Here is a 23,852-nt window from a genome sequence, read left to right as displayed (position 1 = left end):
AAATCACTAACTATCCTGCTTGGCTGCAGTTAAAAATGAGTGAAGGCGAAGCTGCTCCGGTTCATTCATACAAAAAGGAAAGGGGGGAAAAACACCAGCCATCTTATTTCCGAGCCGCAACAGCAGCCGTAACCATGGCGACGTTGCTTGATGAGCTCATAGGCTCTGCAGTAGGACATCTCTAAAAGGTGAATGGTGGAGAGTAGACACCGCTGAAAATATGGAGAGGGGCTGAGGAGGATTTGATTGCTTTTTAGGAGCCATTTTTAAATCAATAAAAAAAAGTAATATTATTGTTATTACCAATACCAACAAACTGATCTCTCTCTCTCTCTTTTGCTCTCTCTCTCTCTCATTTATATAGCTCTGGAAGAAAATTAAGAGACCACCGCAAAATTAGCAGTTTCTCTGGATTTAACATTTATATGTATCTGTTTGAGTTAAATGAAAAAAATGTGTATTTATTCTACAAACTACTGACAACATTTTTTTTCCAAATTTCAAATTAAAATATTGTCATTTAGAGTATTTTTTTTTCTTTTTTTTTGCAGAAAATCACAACTGGTCAAAATAACTAAAAAACAAAAAGATGCCACATTTTGAATAAAACAAATAAATGAATAAATGAAATGAATAAAACAAGTTTATACTAATTTTTAACAACACAATACTAATGTTTTAACTAAGGAAGATTTCAGAAGTCAGTATGGGAATATTGTCAGAGCAGAAAGAATCATGTTTCCTCATGTTATCGTCAGGAAAACCTTATGTATTGCTTAAGTCATAAGTCCTTCACAAAGACAGATCTGCCTGTTTCTGATCTTCTCTGATGACTTCAGTTCATGGTCCTCAAATGGACCTACAACCTACAGTCTTTTGCACCCACGGTATAATTTGGTGGAGGATTGGTGATGATCTGGTGGTTCTTCAGTAAGGCTAGGATCGGGCAGATATGTCATTGCGAAGAATGTTAATTATAATCCGCATACAAGATTATCCTGAAAATTGTTTCTATCTACTCTGACAATGTTCCCAAACTGGAAGGATTGGGTTTTTTTCCCGCAGGACAATGCTTCCATCCACACAGCCAAGGCCAATCAATGTGTGTCATGGCCATCACAATCTCCAGACCTTCACTCCATGAAAACATCTGGAATGTAAGCAAGAGTGTCACCAGCCATCAAATAAAGACAAGCTGCTTGAATTTTTTCACCAGGAGTGACATAAAGTCGTCCAATGCATGAAAGTTGTGATTGAAAATCAGGGTTGTTCCACCAAATACTGATTTCTGAACTCTTCCTAAGTTAAACATTAGTATTGTGTTGTTTAAAAATGAATATAAACGTGTTTTCTTTGCATTATTTGAGGACTGAAAAAACATGGCATCTTTTTTCTAGTTAAAATGACAATAAATTACAATATTGTTTATTTATATATATTTTTTATTTAGAATTATTTAACTCAAACAGATACATATAATAAATCCAGGGAAATTGCTAATTTTGCAGTGTTCTCTTATTTTGTTTCCAGGGCTGTATACACACACATACACCAATAAATCATAACATATCAAATAACTCAAATATACTTAAAATCACCTAGTTATTAGTTAATATGTTGTCTCATTATTCCCCAGTTTTCAAATGTTTAATTATTCTGTCTTAACTTGATTATCATGTGTCTGAGCTATAGATTTTATTTATGTTTAATTGATATAATAGCTTTGTGAAGCTGTATTAAAGTGTTTTTTTTTACCATTATATATTTTTTTATTAAATTTCTACTTACTATATTTAAATATCACTCACAAGACAAACCTCCATGATTTATATTAAAACACTATAGAAGAGGGCTGAATGCAGATGGAAATTATACTCCATGTCTCTAGATGGCAGCAATGCATCAATCTATACCATGAGTTTATTTCTGTCAGTCAGGTGGAGCAGCTTGATCAATATAAATAAGTGCATGAATAACACAGTAAGATACCACACAAATTCACATAGCCAGATTACTTTAAGGTCACGTCAATTTTGACAAATCACAACAGTCTTAATGTTATACTATTATGAGAACAAGTTGCACGGTGATGCTTGTCATGTAAATTAATTAAATGAATATTTAATAAATTACAATAAAACTGAAATTCTGCTACATGTTTTACTTAATTACAAATCAATAAATCAAAATAGGATTGAGCTTGATATAAAAAGTAAAAAAAAGAAATAAATGAAAGAATGTATATGGCCTAAATGCAATACTTTAAATAGTGTAGAAAAAAAGTTCCTTAAAAGCTGTATAAAAAAAAAAAAAAAAAAAAACTTGGGGATGAACACTGGCATGATATCAAGCTTTTTTAAGCTCCAAAACATTCATTAGGGATTCAAAACATTCATAGGGAAAACATTCAAAACATTCCAAAACATTCATAGGGATCTTCATTAAATGATTTGTTTCTTGAACAAACCTATTGAGCCCTAATAAGAGAAGACACTAAGAATGTGTTCACAAAAGTAGTTCTGTTGTCTGGGTTCTTTTGGTCCAGACCAAAAGATACATTTTGTCCTGAATTAGCATTCACACTGTCTTTTTTAACACTACACCAAAAAATTCAACAACAAAAAAAAAACAGCGTTTATGACGTGATATCTTCTTCGGGGTCATAACCTTGATAAAGTATGTTACAGTGGTGAGGGGAAAGCTCCCTGTATTGCATGTAATCACAACAATAAAGTTTGTCAGGCATCTATGTCAGCTGAGGAGACTTGGTTTTGTTTAACTATGAAACATGAAATGCGGAGTTTTTAGCATTTGCCAAAAAACGACTTTTGGGGTAATCTGCTTTTGCTAAATTGTTTTTAAAAAAATTAGTTTTATTCTTGCCAATTTTAACATCTATTTAGCTAAAAATGATGGTGCAAAAAATTTCTTAATTTGTATTCTTCCATCTTTTTGCCAACTATAAGCTCATATACGAGAGTAACAGAAACTAACCATCAAGTCCATCATTGATGATGATATTATTACAAATATAAAAGTCCATTTTGACTTGGGTGTAATTAGGCTATGCCAGACTTCACAGATCATTTTCTAATTGTACTTTTCATAGAGCTGGATACTAAGACCAGGAAAAAACAGAAGACATTACCTCTTAAAAAAGCATAAAAGTATTAACAGGAAAATATTTAGTTGTATTTAATATTTTTGTTTTTTAAATACATCAAGAGAAGGTAGTTCCTTAATAAGATCAATTTTTCAAGATGACATGGATATGTGTGTAACACCAAATGTCCTTCTTTAAAACATCAAATATGAACTTGTGTTCTGTGAATGAATTTCTTAATGCTGATTTACACCAAAGTAATAAAAAATAGATAAACTTTTAATATAAAAAAAAACTTGGACTAATTGGACACTACCACTGCTTGTTATGTCTGGGCCTGGGACGGTAGCTTTATTTTCTTCTTAGATATTTTGGGGTTTATATTTATATTACATATTATTATATTATATTTGTTAAGGTTAAGTATAAGTACATTTCTTTTGTAATACGTTTTTGGGTAGATTTTACCGTAATTTCTGTCATATGTAGTAGTGTTGTTGTTAGTATTCCCTTGTATGTCAAAATTGGTTTGATCAGCCAATATACAAGTTCCCTTTGTTTCTTTTGTAGGAGGTCAGTTGTATTTTCAAGTCTTTTATGTTCAGAGCTTTAGTTACCGTCTGTTTATTTGCTTTATAGGCCCAAAAATGAAATTTTCAATCATTATAAACTTCTAAACTTCGTGTTACTTGGCCCTGAAGAAGACCACTTGTGGGTGGAAACATGTTGGCTTGTGACTTTTTGTAATGAAATAAGCCATATTTAATAAAGGCTTTTTAACCTTCTCCTCATTATCTTATTGAGTGCCTGGGACCTGCATGTTGTTTCATTCCCTTGTGACTCCTCTTGCTTAACTGCTTGGTTCCTCACAATGGTCAAATTTGGGAGAGGGAGTGCAATTTTCACATGGTTCATAAAAATGTAACTGGTTGTGTAAACTTGGCACATAATATCTAAATATCAATAAGTCGATCGATGTAGCCCTGAAATGAATCGTATCGCAGAATTTTTTGAGGTATCAGCAAATATCACTAGCTGAGAGAGTCAATACCATATTGTATCGTGATGAACTGTCCGATTTACACACTTTGTAAATGAGCAAAGGCGGCTGTGAAAATAAATTTGCAGTGTTTATCCTTTTGATCTTTCATTAAAAACAAAATTCTCTAGTTCACGTTGTTTGGACATAATTATTGTCACCATATTGAATACAGACATACAGAATCTTTCCAAATCCTTCAGATTCACAGCTCAGATTTTGTAATCATGATAATTCTTTGGGATCTTGTTTGGCATTCTCCTTGTTTTCTTTATCTTGGTTTTCAATCTTCTGTGCAGTTTCCTCTGTTTTTGCCTGTGCCGCTTTGACCCTGATATTGTTTGGACTGATAACCCGGTGTTTGTTTACCTTTGCCTGTTTTTGACTACGGTTGTGGATTACTCTTTCAATAAAACTGCATTTGGATCCTCAACCTTTCTGTCTCAGAGCAGCATGTGACAGGAGGGCACTGAATAATTACAATGGTAACTTACTGAACATCCAAAACAATTCTGTGTACTGGGCTAAATGCAGTTGTTCTATTTGCGAACATATGATATTTTTACCAGCTGAGAACTCACAAAGAACTTAGAAAATGTGTAAAGGAGTCAAAAGAGCGGCAGCAATTCCTCTGTCGCACACACACACGAAGATCTGCTGTAGGACGATGCCTATATAAAACTGTAATGGGCAACATTGTGACTATGATGAGAAAAATGACCATGCTGAAAAAACATGATGAGAAAAATGACCAAGACGAGAAAAAGCGACGAGAAAAACGACTTCAACTATTTTCAACTATTCACTTCCTTCTCTATGGGCCTGTAGTCAGTTAACGTAGTGTGATAGCGTAGAGCTACATCACACGTAGGCTCACTATTGGCCGAGGCTGGTCATGTGTGTGATGCGTGTGACGTACAATAACATAAGCGTACGCTATTAAACTATAACCTGACTCGAGGCAGAAAGAGAAGTAAATGAATAGTTGACATAAAGTCGTTATTTTTGTTGTTTTTTGCGCACAAAAAGTTTTCTCGTCGTTTGATAAACTTAAGATTGAGCCACTGTAGTCACTTGGACTATTTTAACGATGTCTTTAATATCTTTTTGAGGCCGGCAAGTTTCAATACCTCAAGAAGCCTATGGACTAGTATGCAGGAGTGATCCAGCTCTCAGATTTAATCAAAAATATCTTAATTTGTGTTCCGATGATGAACGAAGGTCTTACAGGGTTGGAACAACATGAAGGTGAGTAATTACTGACAGAATGTTAATTTTGGGTGAACTAACCCTTTAAGGTTATCTTTTCAAGAGTTTCATTCTTTTAATGATGCTTTTGTCTTCATTATGATTTCAAGGATTTGTATCACCTTGACATAAATTAATAGAAATGACAAAGGGTGTCATGTCAGTGACAATTATATATATATATAATTCCTAAATAAGTGTAAAAAAATAGTATGACACAAAAAATATATATTTTTGTATACCACTCCAAAGCCTTAAGACTTTGCATTAATCACTGAAAGAAGTGTTGCTGACCATTGTCTTTATCACAGTAATTTCCCCCTTTTAAAACACGCTATAAATGTCAGAATAACATTTCAAGTGGTAACTCGCCAGGTTGTAGAATATCCACATGCTGTCCTTCCTAGTACAGGTTTGACTGAATGGTATGGCTGTAAAATGGCTTTTTACACATGAACACAAATTTATTTAGAACGCAAGAAGAAAGCATTAAAAAAGGAGGAAGTTTAAAGCATGAATTGGCTAAAAAAAAAATACTATCAAGGCACTAGCACATTTATTGTGTTGGCTGGAACTTTAGAGAATGACTGTGCACCAAAAGCAAGACAGAGCAAACAACTGTGAAATGAACTGAGATGGATTTATGTGAAACTTCTCAGAGTTTTAGGGTCGCTTGGGAGTGACTCTACACACACAGAAGATTGATAAGAGTGTGCAAGAATGGTATTAGTGAGACGACACTCAGCAAAGTTCTACCAAGGTGACGCATGAGGGAAGCCGGAGTGGGAGAAGGTGAAGAGTGCAGGTTAGGCTCCAGGCTAAAGGAAGATCACAGAGATCACTCTCAGATCTCCTCACAGGCCAAAGATCAAAGCCACAGCTGGGCTTTCAACCGGAAAATTCATCAAAAGTCTATTTGCCCAAAGTGCAAGCACGGATATGTACTGACATGCTAAAATGCATAGTTAATGAATGAAAACAAAACATTATTAACAAATTATAAAACTGTGGGCTCTATCCTGCACCCGGCGCAAATGACTTTATACACAAACGCATGTATCATTCCTATTTTGCACGCGCACCAAACAGAATTTTTCCCTCCACAGACGCACGTCGGTAAACTAGGAAATGAACTTGCGCTCCCTGGGCGGATCGGCGCAAAAAGGAGGCGTGTTTCAGCGCAAACATTCCCTGGTACTATTTTACACTTCCAGAAAACAATTGCGCCACTGACCAGAAAAAACCTGGTCTAAACTCAGTGGTGCGTTGCGCGTTGTTCATAATGCTATTTTAAGCGCGCATGCTTGGCCATAATGTATAGCGGGTGCACAGCGTGCATAGACTTTGATTCTCTCATCAACACAGATGCAGCAGTTTTTATTTTTGCAAATCATACATTATAACAAGGAAAAATATTAAAACATGAGGGAAATCATTGTGCTTTACATGAAGATGGAAAAACCTTATTACCCATTTTTAAGGCTAATTGTAGTACTAAACGATCAGACCTGTTTGCCCAATAGTGGCAAGAAACATACGTATATAATGTTTAACCGACGCTGATGTGCGAGGGTTTCTCCCATCCCCATACAACGTGTCATGATTCTGCCTTCTTGTCTTTGATTTTCTCTAGTCGTGAGGCAGGATCATGACAGAATCATGTTTTGTGTGCAAGCGCATGGCCTGTTTGGGCCATGTGCTTGTGTTGTCTCGTTAACTTACCCCGCCCCCTTGTTATCCTAGTCTTGTGATTATTGTCTAGTCAGTTTCACCTGTCCTGGTCATTAGTGTTCCCCTTTATAATCCCCTTGTGTTTGCTGTCCTGGGTCGGTTCATTGTGAAAGATTGTTTGAAACCTGCTGTGTAACCTGCCGTGAGATCTGTTTGTTGTTTTGTGAAGTTTGCAGTGAGTAATCCCTTGAGTTAACTGTTAATCCAGAGTCTGTTCGTGTCTTAGTATTGTTCCTGTCTTGACCTCAGTTTAAGTCTAGTGTTTGTTACCCAGTCTTGTTTTGCCCCCTCGTGGGCTTTGTTTTCCTTTTTTGTCCTAATAAACCCTGAGTTCATTGTACACTGTCTGCGTTTGGGTTCATCATCCTTCCACTTCATAACAGAATGAACCGACCAACAAGGAACCCAGCAGACAGTTCGTTCTCCCAGTTCCGGCCACAGCCGGAACAGTGGTGGTTGTCAGCTCCCACAGACGGAGAGAGAATCAACGGTCCTGTCCCACCCGAGGGTGAGTGGATCCTGAAGAATTGGGCCCGACTCTGGGATCATTTCTCCCAGGAGGATCCGCCGGCTTCCACCACCTTGTCACCACCTGCCAGGCTGCCAGTGATCCCGGAGGGTCACATTTTAGCCGTGGTTACGCAGGGGAACCAGGCTCACTCCACTTCGGCTCCCGACGCATCAGCTGCACCCGCAAGTCTCCGTGGCAAGCGAGAGAGACGGCTGTCGTGGGAGTCTACTTCGGAGTCCTCTTCAACTGAGACCACACTTCCTGTCGTGCTTCCCCAACCGGTCACAAGCCTGGCTATGTCCTCTGCTCCACGACCCAGGAAGAAGAAGAGGAAGAAGGGAGCCTCTGGTCCTCTGTCTCTGTCTCTCCCAGAGCCCGCTCCAGCAGGCGCCGTCCCAGAGCCCGCTCCAGCAGGCGCCGTCCCTGAGCCCGCTCCAGCAGGCGCCGTCCCAGAGCCCGCTCCAGCAGGCGCCGTCCCAGAGCCCGCTCCAGCAGGCGCCGTCCCAGAGCCCGCTCCAGCAGGCGCCGTCCCAGAGCCCGCTCCAGCAGGCGCCGTCCCAGAGCCCGCTCCAGCAGGCGCCGTCCCAGAGCCCGCTCCAGCAGGCGCCGTCCCAGAGCCCGCTGCGGAGAGAGTTGCGGCCGATCTAGCCGCAAGAGAGATTCTGCAGTCGGTTTCTGCTCGTCAGGAGATGCCCATCTCTCTGGCTGCCAAGACCCTGTCTGACTATTTGTCCAGTCTGATCAAGATCCTCGAAGTGCCTGTCCTGTCTTGTCCCGAGCCCACTGTGTCTGTAAGCGCTGTCCCTGAACCTGTGTCTGTAAGCCCTGTCCCTGAACCCGCTGCTGTAAGCGCTGTCCCTGAACCTGTGTCTGTAAGCGCTGTCCCTGAACCTGTGTCTGTAAGCGCTGTTCCTGAACCTGTGTCTGTAAGTGCTGTCCCTGAACCTATGTCTGTAGGCGCTGTCCCTGAACCTGCAGCGGAGGACACCACTCCCAAGTTGGAGAGGTTGATCGTCGGATCAGAGTCACCTTCGGTGAGCTCTGTCCCAGTTTTCCCTCTGCGATCTCCTACCACACCCCCCGTCATGAGTCCAGCTTCGTGTCCATCGTTCGCTGTACCCCCAGTTGCTATCCCTGTTGTGACTTCCACTGTTCCCAAGACCTCGTGTGTTTCCCCGGTCAGTCCTGTCTGCGCTCAACCCCGGTCCCGGACTGTTTCCCCATTTGTCCCTGTCCCCACGGTCCCTGGACTTCCGTTTGTTTCCCCTGTCTCCCCTGTCATGGCTCGACCCCGGACTGTTTTTCCCTTGTCCCATACCACTCCTCCCAAGCCCGCTCGGTCCTCTCATCCTAAGTCCACTCCCTGTGGTCCCAGGACCCCTGTCCCGCCCACCCACCCTGGACAGTCGCTCAAAGACTCTGTGCTTCCTCCACCTCCTCTGCCTTGTATGTTGTTTTTGATGTTTCACCCCAATCCTGTCGTTGTGTATTTTTGTATGCCTTTGTTAGTTTTTGCTATGTACTGTTGGTTTGTATCTTTGTCACAGTCTGTCATGTCCCGTGTTTAATGTCCCCTTGAGGAGCGTCTGGAAGCCGCTCCTTAAGGTGGGGGTTCTGTCATGATTCTGCCTTCTTGTCTTTGATTTTCTCTAGTCGTGAGGCAGGATCATGACAGAATCATGTTTTGTGTGCAAGCGCATGGCCTGTTTGGGCCATGTGCTTGTGTTGTCTCGTTAACTTACCCCGCCCCCTTGTTATCCTAGTCTTGTGATTATTGTCTAGTCAGTTTCACCTGTCCTGGTCATTAGTGTTCCCCTTTATAATCCCCTTGTGTTTGCTGTCCTGGGTCGGTTCATTGTGAAAGATTGTTTGAAACCTGCTGTGTAACCTGCCGTGAGATCTGTTTGTTGTTTTGTGAAGTTTGCAGTGAGTAATCCCTTGAGTTAACTGTTAATCCAGAGTCTGTTCGTGTCTTAGTATTGTTCCTGTCTTGACCTCAGTTTAAGTCTAGTGTTTGTTACCCAGTCTTGTTTTGCCCCCTCGTGGGCTTTGTTTTCCTTTTTTGTCCTAATAAACCCTGAGTTCATTGTACACTGTCTGCGTTTGGGTTCATCATCCTTCCACTTCATAACACAACGTCACTTCTCTGTCTTTTACTGCCCTGACAAGAACGTCGGTCTCATCGGCTGTGAAGCGCGCACCTGGTAAACCCGCTGTTATAATAACAATCCGTCATGCAACATGCGCACCTGTTCTTAAAGGGTATGTTGGATGGCGCTCTGATTGGTTTATTTCACGTTACGCCCAAACCACACCTATGAATAATGAAGCTACTTCAGACCAACCTCTTTTAGATTTGCGCCACGCACAAGAGGCATTTATCCCGCCAGGAAAATAGCAACAGCGCCAGGACCCGCCCACAAAGTTACTTGCGCTTTGACACTTGTGTTTCAGATCGTTAAAATAGGGCCCTGAATATTGTTTGGCTGTTTTAGGACCACCGTTATAAGCGTCATCAATATCAAATTGTCAACCCAACAGCTGGATGGAATGTTCTGATGAATAATGCTACCAAACTAGGCTATATTTGCATAATTTTAAGGGTACACTGTCAGAAAAAAAGGTACGAAAGCTGTCACTTGGCCGGTACCTTTTCAAAAGGTACACTTTTGTACCTAAAGGGTGCATATTGGTAGCCTAGAAATCTAGACGCACCCTAGCGGCAGCAAAAATTATTTTGCAGCAAAGTGTGGTCTTGCAACTCTCCATAGACGTTTGAGCTGGAAAACCCCAACTCTGGTAGGGCCAATCACATCGTGTATAGAGTCGGAGGGCGGACTTAACATAATGATAACAGAGTTGCGACGGTCAGAGCAAGCTCGGACATATTCGGTTTGAAGTCGTTCATCCTCGGATGCGGCCGGCTACTTTTAGATGTAATTTTATATATAGTTATGCCTATTTAATATAATTTTTAAAAGAAGCATAAACACAATGAGGGGTGTCTGTTTTGTCTGTTTTTGTGACTAATGTTTCTTTAGTATAACCATGGAGTATAAAATTCAATATCAATTCTCGGGATTGCATTGGACTCTATCGGCGGAAGTTATCGAGCATCCTTAGACCTTCACCGGAAATACAGCCGTGCATAGAGCCCATTGTGCTACCAACTCTTTTAATGGGAGGAGTGAAAGAACTAGGGGAGAGCGGGGCACAACATAACGCTTTTTGAATTTCTCAGTTTTTGTAAATCTACTAAGGGTTTAGAGTATTTCTTTTTTCCCGCATTAATTTACCACATTAATTTCCCACATTAATTTCCCACATTCATACAATGATGTGGTTTTGTTTTATTAATACATTGTGTCTTTTTTTCTTTATTTACCCTGAAAGAATGGAAGTGTACAGTGTGGAAATGTGACAACATGCCCCATAGGTGGGGTACATTGTAACATGTGAGGGGCATGTTGTAACATCACATGACAGCTTAAAATGCTATCTGATCTAATCAAAAAAATATACAAGTCAATCCAAAATATTTTCATACAATTATTAACTTTTTCATATAAAATAATGGCATTTTTTAATAATTAAAAATATATATATTTTTGAGTTTGACAACAAACACACTGGAAAACACAGCTATACAGCATAGTTCAAAACAAAATAATAATTAATAATTTATGAACATTGACTCTCAGTCTTTATTTACATGTTTCTCTTGTTTTCTTAATAGAATTTATAAAACTATTATAGAATATAATCGCATATTTCTAATAGGGGCACATTGTAACACAGTGTTACAACATGCCCCAACAGCACAACTGGGGTTTAAACCCTGCTAGTGCAGAAGAAGTTAGCAAACTATATCAAGTGTTAAACAACAGAATGGATATTAAAATAATATCAGATTTGTCTAAATTTAAAATAAACACAAAAAATAGACATGAAAAATTAACTTAAGTAAGAAATGTACTTTTGCTATGGTTAAATAAATGTTCAGTGATATCTCACAAAGATTTCAGAATTTTGGTGCAGTTTTTTCTCTATATAGTTTTGAAATGGCAACTAGGAAATACACCAAGTTTCGTCATGCCAGCATGTGTATTTAAATCAAGCGTGTTACAACTAGCCCTGCATTACGTTGAGCCCCGCGCTCCCCTAAACATGAAAGAAGTAATAGGGTAATTCACTTAATTTCACTGTAATTGTAATTTAACAATTTAATTTAACTATATTATAACCTGAACCCTAAATTATACATATGTATATAAGTCAAAATGGTAGTCAACCACAGAAAATGTGACAGCAACATTTCTCAACAGGATGTGAGATTTGTGTATATGGCCATAAACTAAACTCAAATCAATTTTCTGCCACAAATGTAGTGCCATTTACAAATTCACGTCACATGAATATATGGATATTTACAGTCTAATGGGGTTATTTGTTTAAAAAAATAACAAAACTGTTCAGCATTAAAGATATATTAACATAAATGACAGATAATATTTTAATACCACAGAAAGAGACATCTACTAACTCAAATTTGAGTATCTTTTTATTCATCTCTCTGACTAATGCTTTTTCAGTTTTTGCTATACTTAAAATCATGAAAAAAATGCAGCTAAGGTCAGAGCCATAGCCATGTGGGCAAGTGCTCTGACATATGGTGCAGTTGCACTTCGGGTGACCCGAATACGAGTCCTAAGCTTGAAGTCCTTTTAAACAATTATAATGACAACGTGTTCATTCATTGGCCAAAGAACTGACCCCCCGAATGAGCCTGGTTTCTTCCAAGGTTTTTTCTCCATTCTGTTACCACTTGCTTGCTCAGTTGGGGAGACTTAATATTCAACAATATTATTGTTTTGACTGCACTGACACTATTGGATCAGAACTGGACTGACTTGAACGGTGACATCCCTTTTTTGCAGAACTGCTTTATAGATGAAATTAACAAATTTGATCATTTTTTACACTTTACAACAGAACTGAATCAACACTGAACTGACTTCAGCTGAACAGTGACACTATTTTCTTTTAGAGCTGCTGTATAGAGTAGACAAAATGAACTCATTGATGAACTTATTGAATCATTTTCCTGTTATCACTGTAACAATCTGTATTGTATAAAGTCAGTGCTATGTAAATAAAGGAGATTACTAGACAATGTGTAAGTAAAAACTTTTGCACAAAGCTCAGTAAGTCCAAGATGACTGTCATATTACAAAGCACACATACAAAAAAATAGCATTACTGAGTGGACCTAATGTTTTTTACGTACCTAATTTAAAAACTAGTGTAGAAGTAAACTGAGCACTTTAAAGTCGGCATGAAATCAAATTTGACAAATCTTCTTTTTATATGTAATATTGTAGTGTTTATTATAAATGATTTATCTGTGCACTTCATTCTTTTTTTTTTAATTCATGTAACCTTATAATCTTTAATTATAAGGGTAAATGAATCGCATTCAACTCTGCCTTTGAATCTTGTTTGCAACGCCCAACCTCCAACGATCCAATCAATTCCCGAAGGACGAAATCAAGCCCTGCCCTACATTTTTTTCTAATTTCAGAAGCCGTTTCACTCGGACGACAAGGACGACAAGGAAAAAAACGACAATCTCAACTTCAGTTTCACGGCGACTTTAACATACATGGAAATTTAAGTATCTGTACTTGCGCCAGAGGTTTGGTGTTGAAGGCAGAAGATCGATAGATTTACAATGAGTTGTTAAAAGTGAACCTGCACAGGCATTACAGAGCACAACTCAACATGACTTACTGCTGACCTATCCCACACAGACATGCACAAAATGATTTACTTTCTTTGGATGATCAGGTGTTAGCAACACACCTGATGACACATCTAACAAACCTTTACCCCTCGGGAACGGGGGAACAACGAGCAAGTGGAGACACAGAAGGTCAATGACACAATTTAATATTTTTTTGTTTTCCTTGGTATCTTGTTATTACATTAACATTATTATATTTCAATTTATTTTAAGCAAGGATGTTTTCTTTGCTGCTGTGCTTAAACGTCCTCTTTACATGAGATACAGTGCTTATTTGAGACATTACTCATTATTTGATCCGATTCTGTGAAAAGCACCAAATAAACGAATAAGATTGAAGTAAAATGATCACAGACATAGTAAAATAAACTTCTCCTGCTCTTTCTAATGTTGGTATCCTTCAGTAGGATGTACAGAGCAGCAGGTGCTATAACATTTAACTTTGTTTAACTCCTATTGTTAGTTCGTCTGCAGTTATCCATTTGTGTTCCAAAGATGAACGAAGGTCTTACAGGGTTGGTACAGCATAGGGGTGAGTAATTAATGACTTAATTTTCATTTTTGGGTGAACTAACCCTTTAACCTTTGTCATAATAACCCTTCTTGAGGGTTATAGAAGGTGCGAATTAGGCCCTGTGTCCACCAAAGCGTTTTTCCACGCACCTGGTGTATGTTTTCAATTGTTTTCAATGGGAGCGCCGTGTTTTTTAAACGCCATGAGCGTACCGAGGCGCTGAGCGTTTTTTTCACGCTGAAGCACCGAGCGCCCGACTGGTCGCTGGGAGTTGAAAAATGTTCAACTTTGGATAAAACGCAGCGCTCATCACTGTCACTTTTTGCCCAGCCTGTGCAGTTATCCATTTGTGTGCGTCCAATCACAGTGGAGGAGGGGCGGGACAAATACCACACCGACCAACTGTCACAACATTCAACTGCTGCGGATATTCTGTATCATAGCAACGAAACGTCTCAACGGATAAAACGCTGCGCTGCTAAAACGCTCTTAAGCTCCCAAAGCACGGCGTCTTCAGCAGAGCGTCGTTTTCAGCTGGCTAAAAAACGCTTTGGTGGACACACGGCCTTAGCCTTGGCTATAATATGATACCACCATGGGATTACTTCGAGAAGATAATCTATGTTCACTATATCTGTTCCTACCAAAATAAAAATATAAAAAAATGAAGGTCATTGAATAAAGACTTGAAATGCATAGGCGTAATTTGCGGGTGGGACGGGTGGGACATGTCCCCACCCCTTTTTGCCAGGGTCGATATTGTCCCCACCACTTTTGAAACATCTTGCAGCACGTAAAGCAATAAAAAATTTGCAAAAAATTGTAAAAAATACAAATAAATAAAGCATCTCTAGTTAACTAGCAGGGCATTCATTTCGTACGTTTGTTAAATAAGAGGCGATCGAGCGCCAAAATGTGTTGTTTTTGAAACAAAGTGATCAAAGTGCTCATTGACTGCGATCAGTGGCACGGATGCAAGTGTTCTCGCGCAGTCTTCACACGGATGCACGCTTTAATCCGTTGCGGAGACTCTCTATTCGTTCTAGTGAAATCACAAAGTAAAATGCACACAAACGTGTCCCTGCTTGATATATAACCACTAATAAACATAATCGGTTTTAAAGCTCCAGTTTGTAACTTTTTTGGGTTAAAAATTATCCAAAATAATAATAATTAAAAAAACATAACCAGCCAGTGTTTAAAAATATCTGCTTGCCTTTGCTAGATTCAAAACGGTTAGCTTGTAATAATGATTTTAATTCCAGTGGTACTGGTGGATTTCCGCGGGAAATTCGAGCATGTCTTTGCGTCATTACGTCACATCTGTACACATAAAGAAGGAGTCCCCGGTAGTAGGCTATATTGCGTGTGAGGATGTTTGAGGTGGAAATGTATAGCTTTTTCTCAAAGCACTTTAAATAATTAAACTTATGGCGGATCCAAAAAGGTTCAAATGACAATTACCAGTGACAACTGGAGATTCACCAGTTGTAAAACCCAAAAGAATTAGGACTTCGGAGTGGGTAGAGAAAAAAAGATACTGGAACTGGGATCTGCCCCTCACACAACATAATCATACAAATTCTAAAGATTTGTAATTACATTGATCATAAATGCAATATAATCAACCGATTAATTCTTCAAAGATTAAATAAGGATCCGTAAACATTTCTACATCTGTAAGGTTGTTTTTAAGTAAATGATTTACGTTTAGATGCTGTCAACGCATCAATATTGCACTTTGTTAGTGGCAAACGCAAGTAAATAAGTATATGTGATCAAAGCACATTTCATTTTCATTGGAATTGACTTCCTTAACTCAAAAGATAGTCAAATGGATTCCTCATGATTTAAGAATGAAACCATAACACTCTTGGACTGTCAACAACAAAAAAAACTTTAGTCTGAAAAGTTGCCGACTGATCCAGGCTGTCCAAACATCTCTACATGATGCCGATTTGCTGATCCATTGGCTATTTCCCTTCATTCTCTTCAGCACTCCTCCCTTTCCTCCTATTGAAGACAAGGCTTACAGGGCTCGTCACAGAGTTCCCTTTCCTGTCCCCCAGTCTTCCTTCCCATCTGCACCAAAAGCAGACCTGCCACCACAATCCATGTGCATACATGACCTTCAGGGACATTGTACAACCACAGCCCTTGTATGTTTCCGCCCTGTGATATGGACAGTTTACCATATTCCATTACTGTCAGATGCTAAAAACTCAACATGTTTAAAGAGGGATTCTCACTTTTCAACAAATGATTACTGTTCTGCAGACGCATCAAGAGTGTGGTTACCGAAAGGCTCTAAGTGGTTAGTGTTTTGTGAAATCTAAAACCTCATGGTCTCTGGGCGACCTACAAGTAATACAAAGACATCAGAGGAAGCCATCCTAATTTACCCATAGTAAATCTTCAACCCAATTCATCTTGACATCCTGAAGAAAACAAGGGGCTTTGAGTTACACACATCTCGAATTTCTAATAATTTAGAAGAAATAATTGCAGGCTATGTTTTTCACACTTTGTAGAAACTGTTCTTATTTCGTTTATGTTGGAAAAAATGCAGTTAAATTCTCAAAAGTTGAAATGGATGCGTTGTTATCACTATTTGTTTAGATGAAGAACAACACCGTTAAAAAAAGCACTTTTATCCTTTAGCTGCAATTAACTTTTCCTTTACTTTATCTTTTTCTTATGCAGCATTTTAAAGGCAGGGTTGACTGCTTTTTTTCTTTGCATGATTGTGTTTATGGGGTGCAATATAACATGTATTCGTGGTTTTTCTTTTTTAAAAAGTCTTATTTTTCATAAACTTCATTGTCTTATTGTCAGCCGCGCTCTCCTCTGTCCTCGAACGAGCAGTTGACTTCCTGAGTCTATGAAACCACTCCCTCAGAAACAGGCAGTGGGCTCAGATTGGTTAGTTTGGGCTGGTGTGTTGTGATTGGCTAAACTGTCGCTCACGTTGTCCGGAAGGTTAACGCCCATTACCTTTACGGGCGAAACGTGTCTGCGCTCCGGTCCAGATGTAAATAATGGTGTCAAACTGCAGTATCAGTTTGAGGCAGAATCAGACCGAGAAAGCCGCGATGAAGAGAGTCAAACAGAACCTCACCACACACGGCTCTTACTAAACGTTTCTGAATGATAATTTGCTACATTTTGTAACTTTATACACGTTTGTTTTACACAATAGCATCTGACTGGCAACAATAGCAACTGACTGGCTACTAATGTTATACTCAAACAGCGTTGGCATTAGTTTATGTTCTTGATCAAATCGAAAATAACGTCATAAAGCATATATACCTGAAAAATACGTTTAAAACAATAGTACTTATACAAAATTCAGGTCCATAATGTTTGTACTCGTTTGTCGTAGACACAAAATAGCATAACTAGTAGCCTAGTAGCTATAAAGCCAGCGCTGGCATTTGAAAAAAATAAAACACAAGGCTACGTCTGGAATTATACATGCAAATACATTTAAAATGGTGAAGTCTTAGCCTACTTACAGGTTGTGGCCCAACAACTGCTGCCTCTGGTTTTAAAGTTGGAACTGCTTCATGTTTTAGTAACAGTTTCTTGTTGAATCCGGCATTGAACTCGTGGAGATTCTGGAAGCTGTCTTCCGAGAGCTAGATTACGATCGTCATTTTCAGGAACATAATCAAACATAAATTGCATCCATTGTTGACGAAGTACAGCATCGGTGGGAAGCTCGAACACAGAAGACCTGACAGCTGGGTGAACACAACACACTCGACGAGCCACAGAAATATGCGCATGCCCTTTTTTGCTTTTTCCGGAGGGAGGGATTGATGCAAATGTGTGGGTTAGTGACGTCTAAAACCCAGCTGTAGTCCCAATCGAGTCGTTTTTGTAGGCAATATAGTTCCTGATTTTTAAAAGACGATATTTCTGCTTACACTGAACTTTCAGCGCTGCAACTTTGCAGATACTGTTCATGCACCAACAGCAACATTACACACTTTTTAAAATGAAAAAAGTGAAATCGCAATCAACCCCCCCTTTAACAAAATGCATCTAAATATGTTCCAGCTTTGAATGTAAACACACCCAGGCTGCTTACTTCATAAGCTTGAGTCAAACTTCATTTCTGCAATTAAGTTTTACCAGACAGTGTGTAAAGATCTGAAAAAAAAGTTTTCTTAAGTTGAGTTAATGTCAGATGTATCACACTGAGCACACACATCCTCCCCACCACTCACACAAACAGTTATGAACTCTACTTGACACTACTTGTTTGCCATGATGCTTGTGATAATCACACACCTGAGGGAACCATGTCAAGACATTTTTAGCACTAATGGAAACTTTTGTAACTGTCTAGATGGCAGTGTTTGCTGGCAGGGGTGATGTCTGGGTTATACATCTAAGGAAATACATTTTTACTTTTGAGTCTTCTCTTTTGTTAGGTCTGTTTCACTGGGAGGAAGAAACACAACTCAAGAATAGAATATTTATAAACCTGTCAACAATTTTTGACAGGTTTAATGCTAGCAAGGAAATCATTTCTTATTTACGTTACAGTATATAGGGGTTGTAAAAGGGATTTGGTTGATTAATCTAAGAACTTGAATTGAGAAATGTGTACATAATCTTATAATATAGTTATAGGCCAATAATAAAGATCAGGGATGGGCAACTTCAGTCTTGAGGGCCAGTTTTTTGTAGTGATGCAATAGCTCTATTTTTGGTTACTCAAAGAACATTCAAGTGAAGAGTCACATTTTTTTTCTTAGTGTGAAGAACATTTTAATAATCCGAAGAAACTTTTTTTAAATAAATAACCTTTTGTGCAGTGGAAAGGTTCTGTAAATGTTAACGGTTCTTAAAGGAACCATCAATGAATGCCAATAGAAAACCATTCTTTTAAAAAGAGTAACAAAAGCACATGTTTGCACAATACTTTTTCTTCGGGATTTTTTTCAAATGGATGAATTTAAGGGCTTTTAAGGTAATAAAGTGAATTCTTCTTTTTAAGTAAATACACAGTCCAAACCATTGTAAACATTCAGTTGGATTGTAGATTAGCCCATTCAAGTAAAAAAAGTCTAAACTCAAATCTGCAAAAATCAGACATATCATCACATTCCAAAACAAATGATTCAGTACCAGGCGGTGGAATGAGAAGAATTCCCCTTTGAGCCGAGTTCAGTAATATGGTTTGTTTTATTTTTGCATTATGTGTGACTGGAGGCCCAATCCCTCACAGTCTCAACACAGCCTTGGAGATGTACAAAGAGTCCAGAAAACTTCAGGTGGAATATACGTTCATGGCATGTCGTAATTACCATAACGATTCTGAACTGTAAGAAGCCGTCACGAGCTTGAGGAATGTGTAATTACAACGTGTAAACTCGTAATTTTCTGAGAGCTACGGCTACAGATTTAAGGTGTGTTCAACTTGATGCAGCGCTGTGCAGACCTGATCGGATTCCTTGAACCCGGTCCAAAAAAGAGTTTAGTTCCATCATAATAAACCCTATATTACAATTGAGTACAGCCCTGTTTACACCTGGTATCAAGATGCATTTTAGCTGATCGGATCCCAAGTGGACGACGCAAAATACAGGTGTAAATGTGGTCTAAAACTTTTTGAGCTTGTCCACTTTCGACCACTTCCAGAGAAAACGCATTGGACTGGATTGCTTTCGTAATGTAGATGATGTGGTAGTTTTTCCGTCGTCTCTGTGTGGGTTCATATATAAATTTGCATGGACATAATTTGTCCATTGGATAAAAAAACATATACATTTATCTACTTACAGACCCTCCCCTCAAAGAAATCAGGACAGAAGTGGTTGAAAGTGGATAAAAGAGACAGATTAAAACACCAGGTGTAAACGGTTATGTGTCTTCCTCGTCTACTTGTGATCCGATCCACCAAAACCATCTTAATACCAGCTGTAAACAGGGCTTAAATCAATTTGTTTTGCCAAGAAATTTTGGGAGAAAGATTCCACAGCGATAAAGCACAACTTTTTGTACTTCATCTCTGAATGGTGGACAATCCAGTGGAAAGTTTTAACTTGAATCCCTTTTCTCCTTCAAGTAGACGTCAAGATTTATGGGAGTGTTAAAGCAAAGAATGGGTGAACCCTTTTCACAGAACAAGGGGTTTGAAAGTAATAGCAACAAGTGTCCTTGTTCATGTTGTTTATGCAACAAGAAAATCCTCATCAAATGTTTTTTTAGCATGGGAAGGGATTATTAGATCTAATGTATATTAGGTCATTGACCTCATTCAAAGCTGCTTTAAAGACTGTATAAAGCCTAGTTTTACAATAAATCTCACTGTAAATTCCAGCGGTCAATTATGTCCAAGATTTAAAAAGGAGAGTTTTTCTGACATGAAAATGATTAAACGATATGTAAATCTATGTACGTGACTGATTCTAGCAAACTGGCAGCTGTCAACTAACTGGCAACCTTTCCCACACAAAATAATACCTCTATATTTCAAGCATTACCAGGTTACTGCATAATTTATAATTCTTTATTGTAATTGAATAATATAACGTTAATATGCCAGCCTATTTCAGCTATTTAAAGTTGGTGGCCACATTTATTGCCTCCATTGTATAACTTAAACACAGAGCACAGCATAACTGACAAAGAGACAACATACAATAATACAATGTCCCTACAATAATACTGTATGAATATAACAAAATGCAACACAAAACACACTAATGTACATTAATTTAACACCATATTTGGTCCACTTAAGGATTGCTGGGAAAGTATTGATTACTTTTTGCTTATATAAAAGTATTTATTTAAAATAAATATAATTTAATATTAAATATGAAATATAACTATAAAAAAGCCTTATTAAATTTAACTTTTCTTCATAAATTATATGGTAGCTGTTTCATACTTTTACTTCTAATCCAATTTTACAGTAAAATGCATTGGGGTTTTTTAAATAATACCATTTGATCATATATGGTAAGGTAAATTTTACCTTATCATTTTCTCAAGTTGATCATTTAAGCAGGTAAATAAACCTCACATGGCAGACGTGCATGGTGGGGAGTCTCACTACACACCAATAGTGCACCTTTATGGCATGTTCAATTTGGAGATGAATATAGGACACTTCTCAAACATTGAAATATGTTGAAATACTTTACAGCATAACACTGGTACTAGGTTCGCCCATAATTTATCACACACACACAAAACTTGTCTGCTTCCTTCCCCAGGCTGTGCAGCAAGGGTCCCCGAGTGTGATACCATTTGGTCAGGCTTACCTATGCACTTGATCTCGAAGCCTCGCGGTGGTTTGAGGCCCCTCCGTGTCCATCCTTCCCTCAGGACCTCCAAATGATCCTCCTTGCCTTGAATGAGCAGAACATGTTCATCTATCCAGCCCAAGAAGAAGGTCTCGGATATGGCGTCTGTGACTTTCTTATTCCAGAAGTGCTGCATGTTCTCCGCTTTGAAGTCGGCGAATATCTCATAGCCGGTGTGATGGTGCTGAAGTTTCTCCGTGACCGCGGCGGCTGCTTCATCTTCCGTGCCGACCCGTGACAGCACTATGGCCAAGGAATGGGGCGCTATCTGCAGGAACTTCTCCATTCTCCGGCGTGTTTCACACACAGGCCACGGCGTGGATTGCGACCCTGTCCGATGCTGTCCGGCACTCACACGGGGTTTTATTGCGCACCTTATTGAATTTCCAAAACGAACACATTGCACCGTATTTCAGTTTATTTCCAGAAGCCGAAGCGCTGCGCGTGACGGCGGAGGGTCCACCAGCATGATACGCGCGAGAGACGCAAATGTCATTTATTCATCAAACAAACGCTCGCAACGCCGTGTTCCGTACGGTGCGCCCATAGCCCGATGCCAGCAGTCCTTTGGGCAATATTAAACCAGCCACTGCACTGATGGGCAAAGCAGCTGAGCTGAATGATCAATGGGACTGTCTGTACTAATAGGTCTCAACCTGCCTCTTTCCACACCTCTCCCGCGACATTCTGCGCATTCGGCCGACAGCAAACGAGACCGATTCCTCCACCATCGAGGCCTCTTGAGCGGCGGGTTGATCGATCACTGCATTCATCGGTGATGTTTGCTGGCCATAGAGAGCAGGAGATGACTTCATTCCTTCTTATTCATGTCTTCATTTGGTGCACTCTGAGGTTGCCTCCCAGTCGGTCTACACACTATTTGAGGGGGTTCATATAGACCGTATAGGCTTTCTGGTGTCACGCTCGCAGGCGTTAACTCGTCTCGGAGGCGTCGGGCTCTCGTCCCTGACGCCGTGCGCTTGGTGTCTGTCCGGTGCGGCGGATTAGATTGGACGTGTCGACAGAGAGCGCGCGGCGCGGATCACCAGATGTTTTCCTGACTCCACCTACAGGCGGCCTTCAAAACATCGCGAGTGTAGTGCACGAGCCTCGCAACAGGTGAACATGGGAGAAGCAGAACGAGAGCCGGCGGACACGGATTTGCTCAATGAACTTTTAACACTTTACAAGAATGAAAAATGATGGGATGGACTTGAAAGAGTCCATGAGAGATGCTATGTTTGTGTTCATTGTTTGTGTTTGTGTGTGTGTGTGTGTGTGTGTGTGCAGAGTTTTCTTCATATAAGGCTTCTTCCTTGTTTTCGGTGCCTTTATTCTGAATACAGGCTAAGGTATAATGTTTTCAACTGATTATAATTATGGGCTGATTAAAAAAAAAGCAAATGCATTTTATTATAGCCTATTAGTTAGCCTCATGGTTAGCCTACACAATGCTCTGAGTCCAAACAATGTCCTTTTAGTTTAAATATATATATATATATATAATCTCTGGTCCAAAGCAAAAATATTAAAATATGCTATCCCAATCAATTTAAATCGCTTTGATTTAGGCCTATTGGACTGGGTTTTTGATTAAACACAAAGAAAAATAATTTTTTTGGTTAAGTTTCGCTGCCTTAAAGGGCACTGAAGTGTATTTTTGTACCTCTTAATTTTTGTACAAAAAGAGCTTTCCATAGTTTTAGTTTTATTTTATCTTATTTATGACATTTTGTACTTTGGAATCTTTTTATTCATGTATTTAAAAAAAAGAAAAAAAGGTATTGATTTATTTATTTTTTCTAATTTTTTTCTTTTCTTTTTTGGTTGGCAGTTTGAGTTTGTGGAGTGTTATCTGAAAAGAATTTGGCCTTGTTTGCATTTGTGTGAGCTTCTATTCTCTAAGGCCTTGATCAATTATCTTGAACACAGAGCAAGGGCACCCAGGCATTGGTGTCAGTTTTCGGTTCCCAAGTTGCCAGGTTGTTTCCTCTTGTTTAGTTCTTTATCACTACAAAGAACAAGACTGAATCTCTTAAAATCCTGACCCAGGGTTGCAATTGTTTAGATGAAAAGGCATTTCTTTACACACTCCCATAGGCCCAGGTAACTTCAGTATTGAAACTGTGTTGCATTTCACATTCGAAGGTATTTAGTGATCAGGATTACTTATTAACGGACTGCTAAATTCATAAAAGCTAACTTAACAAATCCTGGGTTATAGAGTAACCATGATTACTGTGTAACCCAGAATAAATATACATTCACAACTAATGATCAGCATTTGTAAAGCTTGAATGAGCTGCAGGTAGCCTAACCAAACAGTACAATGTTGAATTAAATATGCAGGTTGTACTTTAAAACCGCATTTTAAGTGTCTTCTAACAAAATGTGATCTCTTTTTTAAGACATTACTGTAAAACGAGCTCTTATTTTAAAGCATGTTTGTTGTTTTAAACGTCAAAAAAGGGTTCTGAAACAAAACCAGCTGAGAACCAATGATGCGTTTATAGTGACATCTGCTGGCCGGACTTTTGTTTACGATTTACTTCTATGTATTTTCTCTGGGGCAGTT

General features: G+C 39.0%; 2 protein-coding genes across 2 annotated transcripts in view; one reads left to right on the top strand and one right to left on the bottom strand.

The window, feature by feature from the left end:
* stox2a (storkhead box 2a) overlaps positions 1–22,456 on the bottom strand; it is a 56,142-nt gene extending 33,686 nt beyond the window's left edge. The window contains exon 1 of the mRNA XM_039690645.2: positions 21,236–22,456. Within this exon, the coding sequence (XP_039546579.2) occupies positions 21,236–21,563 (328 nt within the window). The 5' untranslated portion in view covers positions 21,564–22,456. The remainder of the gene's footprint in view (positions 1–21,235) is intronic.
* LOC148978508 (uncharacterized) lies at positions 6,993–9,211 on the top strand. Its single transcript, XM_089132626.1, has 2 exons — positions 6,993–9,078; positions 9,180–9,211. The coding sequence occupies exons 1-2, from the start codon at positions 7,506–7,508 to the stop codon at positions 9,209–9,211; spliced, it is 1,605 nt and encodes a 534-aa protein (XP_088988752.1). The 5' UTR covers positions 6,993–7,505.
* Positions 22,457–23,852: the final 1,396 nt, after the last annotated feature.

The sequence above is a fragment of the Pimephales promelas genome, chromosome 6 (genome assembly GCF_988280905.1).
Source record: "Pimephales promelas chromosome 6, fPimPro1.hap1.1, whole genome shotgun sequence".
NCBI classification, from domain to species: Eukaryota; Metazoa; Chordata; class Actinopteri; order Cypriniformes; family Leuciscidae; genus Pimephales; species Pimephales promelas.
Note: the sequence above shows the minus strand (reverse complement) of the source record. Positions and strands in the feature narration are given on the sequence as shown.

Excerpts from the sequence above, each read along its gene's own strand:
- LOC148978508 (XM_089132626.1), top strand. The coding sequence starts at position 7,506 with ATGAACCGACCAACAAGGAACCCAGCAGACAGTTCGTTCTCCCAGTTC. Across the intron at positions 9,079-9,179 it reads TCCTCCACCTCCTCTGCCTT|TCTGTCATGTCCCGTGTTTA; the intron begins GTATGTTGTTTT and ends TCTTTGTCACAG.